General features: G+C 46.1%; 2 protein-coding genes across 4 annotated transcripts in view; both read right to left on the bottom strand.

Moving 5' to 3' along the window:
• Positions 1-800: 800 nt before the first annotated feature.
• On the bottom strand, positions 801-1,358 carry LOC119315062. Its single transcript, XM_037589732.1, has 2 exons — positions 1,151-1,358; positions 801-1,073 (listed from the first exon to the last, which is right to left on the bottom strand). The coding sequence occupies exons 1-2, from the start codon at positions 1,314-1,316 to the stop codon at positions 868-870; spliced, it is 372 nt and encodes a 123-aa protein (XP_037445629.1). The 5' UTR covers positions 1,317-1,358; the 3' UTR covers positions 801-867.
• Positions 1,359-2,740: 1,382 nt separating this feature from the next.
• Positions 2,741-7,445, bottom strand: part of LOC119316839 (cyclin-B1-2-like) — a 17,529-nt gene continuing 12,824 nt past the window's right edge. Inside the window, exons 3-4 of one of the 3 annotated variants that reach the window (XR_005153346.1) lie at positions 2,908-3,084; positions 2,741-2,847 (exon numbers count right to left, since the gene is read on the bottom strand). Coding sequence is in view for 1 of the 3 variants with exons in the window: in XM_037591228.1 (XP_037447125.1) it covers positions 3,030-3,084 (55 nt within the window). In the remaining 2 variants the exon portion in view is untranslated. Of the gene's footprint in view, positions 3,085-7,445 lie in introns of all 3 variants that reach the window. The other 2 variants (XR_005153347.1, XM_037591228.1) reach the window with 2 other exon arrangements.

The raw sequence follows: 7,445 nt of genomic DNA, 5'->3' as shown, positions 1-7,445 counted from the left end.
ATAACCCGGCACGGTTTACAATGGTAAACCGGCATCATATATATATATACAGGAGCTGTCATCTCCTCCAACAGGGTGGGTTTACAAAACTCCGCTTCAAGATTGGCTAAGCCAACTTCACGATCAATGACGGCAGGTATTATGTATCTCAAAATTTTGGTCATATACTTAAAATTTTGTTTGATTTCATATATGCAGACATCATATTCCACCTGACGGTACAACCACGGTGGCACTTGACGAATTTTTCATTTCAGAAAGTATTTGGAAAGTTCATGACCACAGAAAGAGCAAATTATGCATGAAGGCATATAAACATCAAAGGTATCAGCTAGCCTATTACAAGGCAACATGGTGCCCATAAATAATGTAATTGTTTTTCGCGAAGAAGAGGCGGTTTTTAAACCGGCTTCCGGTTCAAGCTTGGTCACCAGTCCGGCCTGATGGTTGCCGATCATCCTGCGCCGCCTCAGCCTCCGTGTCCCTACCCAGTGGCTGGAAATCCACAGTTGTCCAGTCGATTCCCATTAATGCTTGAAAAACAGCTTCATCGTCGATCAGCAAGGACGGGTCAATATCGGGAGCGTAAGTATGCTTACGGATTGGAGGAATCAGATTTTCCCATTCATGGATTGGCGCAGCTATTCGCTTGTTCTGGCTGTCATATTGCGCTTGATAACGAGACAAGTCTGCTTCCTCAGCCAACTGACAAGCTAGTGGACGCACCTCCCGGTTTATCGCTCGCAGATCCGCTTCACCGAATTCTGATTCCTCTTCCTTCAAGCTGGGATAGCCCTGAGCCGCTTCAACAGGATCAAAATCCGGCACCCAGGCTTTTGCCCGGATTAAAGCATTGATTGCGCCGGTTCACGCAGCAGATTTCTTTAGCTCTTCAATCCGGGCAGGAAACACAGACAGTTTCATCAAGGTATCTTGAATCAAAGTAGGCGCCGGTTTGTTATGAGAGGCGGTACAGATGATCCGCTGGGCACCAGTATACAATTGTTCAACCAATGTATAGGCGGCTTTTAGCTTCTTCCGTACATCTGACCCCAAGTGACCAATGCGTGTCCCTGAAATACCATAAAGGGTTAATAAACCGGCGACTTTGTCAGAAGGCAGAGCCAATTCAGAAGACAAATCGGCTTACCAAAGATAGCAGCAGTCATGGCATGCACGTGCCGCTTTATGCTGGTTAGTTCATCTGCCACTGGTTTTAGCGCAGCCTCAGCATCCTCGGCTCGTTTGATCAAAGCGGATTTCTCAGCGGCCCAGTCTGCCCGTTTCTTCTTGAAGTTCTCCTTAGGTTGTTCCATGGCGCTTAAAGCACTAGCCAATTCCTCTTTTGCTTTGGAGGTTTCAGCTTGTTGGGTTTTCAGGGCTTCTTGAAGATCAATGACTTGGTTCTCTTTCGTCTTCAACTCCGCCTGCATGCATACAGATATATGCTTCAACAAATTGGTAGAAGGATTCAAGTACCAACCACATAACAAGTTATGCGATTAGTACTTGGGGGCTAATGCATATTTGATCTAAAGCGACCTCCGATTTACTCCTTCATCTTTTAATTGTTTACAAAGTCCCAAGATCAATACAAGTATTCAGCTTGGCACTTGGGGGCTAATGGCTATTTGATCATATATATTCTGATGAGGCAGTTTCAGTTACTTAAAGTACCGGTTTAACTACGCTAAAGTTGAACCGGCCCTTGGGGGCTACATCAGCAAATTTCAAAACAACAAGATTGATATTATTTAAGTCCTGATTTGAAAGAACATTCCAAACCGGCCCTTGGGGGCTAGGAGAGTCAGGAATGGAAGCATACAAGCAGGAAGGAGCGTATGGAAATTACCTCATATTTGTCTTTCATCATATTAACCAGACCGGCTTCATAGTCACGACTGGTATACAGCCGGTTCAGATAGCCGGAATGGATATCTTGGGCGTTCAGAGCAGCGTAAGTCGTCAGATCGGCGTTCCACTTGCCTTTACCAAAGTAGCAAGTTCTTCCTTGGCAGAATGCTTGGATAAAGCGACAGGATTGTTTGGCTCAGTATGGCCAGTACCAGTAATGACAACCTCATCATCTTTGGTACCGCCGGTTTGCACTGGAGTTGTTGGCTTGTCAGTAGGCTTTGCTGGACCGGTGGAGCTTTCAATCCGGATGGAACCTGTAGGCTGATGGGTAGGACCTGAGGTGTCAGTAGGTCTCTCTTCTGCAGTAAGATAGTCATCTTGCCGCGGTGGATCATTGGGAATATCCTCCGGAATAGCCGCTTCAGCATTGGGTGTCTTGCCCGCTTCAAGAATGACATCTTCTTCGGCCGCTTTGTCCAGGCGGGCCTTCTTGCTTGGCCTAGGTTTGGCCCTGAGGAGAATAACAAAATCAAATACAGAGTATGTTCTAAGGCCATGTACTGCAAACATCACAATAAGTATAGCTTACCCAAGCACCATTTTGAGCGGTGGGAGCTGAGTAGCCGATGACTCGCCAGAAGATGAGTGGGAAGTAACCTGATAAACGGAGTCAGACGAAGTAAGAGGTTGACGAAAGCAGCCCGCTTTAGGACAAGTACTGACAAGCAAATTAGAGACCTCGGAATGGCGTTTCCGAACCGGACTGTTCGGTAAACCGGCGGAGGTAACTACCTGGCCGCTGTGCCGGGTGGTGCGGCGAGCTTCGTGTTGTTGGGTCTTCATAAGAAGTTTAGGATCCGGATAAGCAAGAGGATGAGAAAATTTAACTTTCCGGTTTGCCTGACGGACTTTTTGTGAAGGCAAAGTTTCTGAACCAGAAGAGAGAATAATTACCTCGGTAACATCCGTGTGGCTGGCTTCGACATCATCCTGACAAATATCATCATCAATAAGACGCACAAAAAATAAACCAAGTGAGTCAAGCTCTACCTCAAAGTCCGGATTATCCACCTCATCGTCAGGAGCCAGATTAGAAGAGGCAGTGGTTCTTTTCCTATGGGCAGTCTTCTTCACAGCTTTAGTTTTTTGCCGGGTTGCCCTTTCCGGTTTGTCTAGTTTTTCTGGCTTCTCATGCGGTAGTTTTTTGCTCCAAAACGGATCATCGCCCTGATTATGCAGACACTGATATTAAGACAATGACCAGACATATCAATAACAGATTCAGCAAAGAGAAAAATCAAAGTCTTGCAGCTGGTGGTTTGTTGGTGGCACAGAAGGGAAGCAGGCCGGTTCTGGCGCAGATGTGTTCCGGTTCATTCAGTATCTTACGCATAGCCTCTGTGATTTCCTCACCGGAGAGCTGGAGTCTTGAGTGTCGCAGTGGGTCATCAACACGGTCAGTATACTGGCACATCAAACCGGAGCGCAGGCTAAGAGGCAGTATGCTCCATGATATCCAATAGCGAGCAAGGTCAACCCCTGTTAAACCATTGGCCATAAAAGCTCTAAGCTTTGATAGCAGAGGAGCATATTTACTTCTCTCCTGTGCAGTCAATCTTTATGGAGAAGGGTGTGTGTTGCTGAGCTGCTCTTGTCGAAATCAGGGCAAGGGATTCTCATCCGCGGAGGAGGTATCTTTGCAGTAGAACCAGGTCTGATTCCATTCTTTGGGGTGGCTATGCAGTTTGGCATGAGGGTATGTGACCTCTTTCCTTTTCTGAATTGCCACACCACCCAACTCCATATTGGAGCCGTCAGTAAATTCAGTGCGACGGTTTAGATGGAATAGATCTCTGAACAGTTCCACTGTGGGCTCCTCTTGGAAGAACGCTTCACAGAGCACTTGGAAGTGACACATATTGGTAACAGAATTGGGGCCAATATCTTGTGGATGGAGCTGGAAATCGGCTAAGACATCCCGATAAAATTTAGAACCGTGCGGCTTAAAGCCCCGGGCTAAATGATCTACGAAAACAACAACTTCTCCTTCTCGAGGTGTGGGAGGGCATTCTTTGCCAGGAGCCCTCCAATGGATTGTATCCTTGCTGCCTAAAGCACCAATCAGGACTAAATCGTCCAGTTCAGCCTCGGTGACGCGAGAAGGAAGCCAATTGCACTCATACACTTGCTTGGCCATGATGGAAACTACAAGGTAAAATATCCCGGTTCAAAAATGCATTGATTAAAATGCACTGGTATGTACAATGTTAAACCGGAAACAGCTCTATCTAAACCGGAGTTTCATGAAGCAACCTACATCTGGCGGTTCAACAAGGGGACTAATGGCATATACCGGTTTGAAACATTTTCTATAAGGTTAAACCGCCTGACCTAAACATTGAAGCAATTGAGATTGCGGATGGTTAAGTATGCAGAAACAAGTTTCACAAGATCTTGGTATGGCGTTGGATCTGAAGCAAGTTCAGAAAATAAGAAAAATAGTCGAAGACTTAAAGCAGAGCGGAAGTGAATCCATGGGTAGATATATGGATGAGATCTATGGACTTGAGCAGGAAACTACCGGCGGATGCTAAAAGCTACTATTATTCAGAGCAGGGTTTCACAGATCTATCCAGGAGTCTGGGTACGAGCATGAACAAGTGATGAACACGCCAAGAACACGAAACCCTAGAACAGATCCATGGTAAGAAGAACAGAAGGCTTACCAGAATCAAGGAGGATGCGGAAAGCTACCGCAGTGCTCTGGTGCGTTCAGGTTGATGCAGCGGCCCAAGATGGTGCAGAGATGAACGGCGGCGGCGGAGCTCCGAGGCTAGCGATGCAAAGAAGACGAAGAAGAAGGGGAGGAAGGGGAGGAAGGGGAGAAAGGAAATGACCCTTCGGTCCTATTTATAAGGCAAGAGGCATGTGTCAGGCACGGGAATCAAGAAACCACAAATCTTGGAAGCAGAACTGTCGCCTCGGTCATTGCGAATCTATTAAATAAGAAGATATCATGGATGTTTTTTCTTTATGACAGATGATGTCATGCCGGTTTACAGCAACCAGAGAAGATGACGTCACAGCGGTTCAACAAATACCAGAAGATGTTGAAGATGAATATTTTTTGCTAAGGATTGACATGAACCAGTTCAAATCAATCTGGGGCCTAATGTTGGGGATATTACTACTAGGCGTAAACCGGCCTATCTGGGCCGGGTTAACGTCATCAGTAGTTCAAGGGTGTTAAAGCCCAAGGAGGAAGATAAGGGCCCAAGACCTGTAGTCGGTTTAAGACCTGTAGCCATAAACCAGCTTGGTATGTAAACTTGTATTGTAAGTTAGGAATAAGGATAGACCAACCCGGATATGAGTATGAACCGGAGTTGGGACTCTGTGGACCGACGGGCGTCACCCAAGTATATAAGGGGACAACCCGGCGGCGGTTCAGGGACAGACAACAACTCGAGACATAGGCGAAGCTTGATTGCTCCCTAGTCATCGAAACCCCATCAATTCCATCACAACTAGACGTAGACTTTTACCTTCCTCGAAGGGGTCGAACTAGTATAAAACTCTCTTGCGTCCTTGTGTCCACTTTAACCCCTTCAAGCTAACCCGTAGCGATGGCTCCACGACTAAGTCCTTTCTCTAGGACATCTGCCGTGACAAAACCACAACAGTAGCATAGGCATAGCAAAAGAGCGAGCATCTAGCAAGCAAAGATAGAAGTGATTTCGAGGGTAAGCAAACTCAACGGGCTCCTTGTTAGCGAACTCGTCTCCCGGCTCTACCCAAACAAGACAAACAAGCAAAAGGAACACAATCAACCACGTGCAAAGCTCAAACAACATGATGCGAACATGGTAAGCTATGCGGGATGCGATGTATGATGCATATGCAAGATTTGACAAGAAATGATTGAACCTGGCCTCAACTTGGAAATCCAAGAGTGCCACTGTAAAGGTGAGGTGATTTCGGTTGAAATTGATATAAAAAACACCGGAATCGAATGCACGGTTTGGAAATGGCAAGCAAAACAAATATGGTACCGGTCTGCGATAAACAGCAAGTAGCCATTTAAATGCATCAAGATAATTATGCTACAGCACTTAAACATGGCAATAAAATACATGGCAGGGATCCACTCATGATGCTTGACAAAAGATGAACACTGAGCTACGGCCAAATCATCCATTAACAGGTTCAAACAAGCGTGGCAAAAATGCAAACGATAACAGGTTTCAGACTTAGCGAAATTAACACAAGTCTGGAATTTCACATCAGGTAGCACACTTTGGAGCATGAAAACTATATGCTACAGGAACTTAACATGGCAATGCAAGGCATGACATGAAGCTACTCAAAGCACTTAACAAAAAAGTCCCTTATTGACCTTGAGCCAAAAGGAATCAGAAAATACAATTGCAAACATGTGAACATGGCAAAACATAATCAGGTTACAGACTTAGAGAAAAACTAGAAAATGCAAATCTGTTTAGCGAGTAGGCATGTTTACGAGCTCGATGCACTCACTACAGAGCAAGGCATGACAAACTAAGAATACACACATCAAGAATACATATCATATAAGATAGACATGGCAAGAACAACAACATAGCATGCACGGATCAACAACAACATCCTCAGCAAAATCGCTAACGAGTCAACAATCTGCCAGGATTCACGGAATAGTAAAAGTAGAGCTCGATTGACTCAAGCTAGGGTAGTCCATAAATGCAAACAAAGACATGGATGGATAGAGCACCACAATATTAACAAATCATCCTTACTGATCATCCTCAAAAGAGGCACGGATCACTAGGAAACAAAATGAACATATGGCATATTGATAAAAACAGATCAAGGACTTAGTGAAATTCTAAGTCCCTGAAATCAGCATTAACGAATGCACTACTTTGCAAGCTTGTGCTAGTCACCACATATATCACAAAAATACATGGTAAGCACCTCTGTAAAGATGGCATGGCATATAACAAAACTCATGTAGAGCTCAGGAGCATATAATGCACACATTAATCATGGCAAAAATGACAAATAGCTATTTGGTGCAGCAGATCTGACAATTATCTCAAATAGCTCTCTTCCAACAGCATTTCGGGCATCAAGATGAGCTCAAATGAAAATGATGCAATGAAATGAAATGATGTACTCTCTGAGACGAACATTTTTATATGCTACACGCCCAAAACGGAGCTACGGATGCGGAGTTATAGCATGATGAAAAACGCAATTTAATTAGAATTTCGGGGAAAGTCAACCGAGTGGATCTCCTCAGATCCAGATCTGGGAACACTGTAGCTGGCACGGACGCCGAGGATCTACGGCGCCGGAGTTCGTCGTTCTCGCCGGAGAGAGGGTCGCCGGAGTGATGGGGGTCGTCGCCGGACTTGAGGGGCACCGGAGAAGGACGTCAGGACGGAGGTGCGGCGAGGCGGAGCTGCTCCGGCGGCCTTGGCGCGGCCGGACAAAGCGGCAGGGTCGGCGCCGGCGATGAGCTGGCGGGCGGTGGAGGCGGCCGGCGCTCGAGGCGGCGTGCGGCGACACTCGAGGGCGCGGAGGCCCTG

This window comes from Triticum dicoccoides, chromosome 6A (genome assembly GCF_002162155.2).
Source record: "Triticum dicoccoides isolate Atlit2015 ecotype Zavitan chromosome 6A, WEW_v2.0, whole genome shotgun sequence".
In the NCBI taxonomy this organism is placed as follows: Eukaryota; Viridiplantae; Streptophyta; class Magnoliopsida; order Poales; family Poaceae; genus Triticum; species Triticum dicoccoides.
The sequence above is the reverse complement of the archived record's forward strand: the minus strand, read 5'-3'. Positions and strand labels throughout refer to the sequence as shown.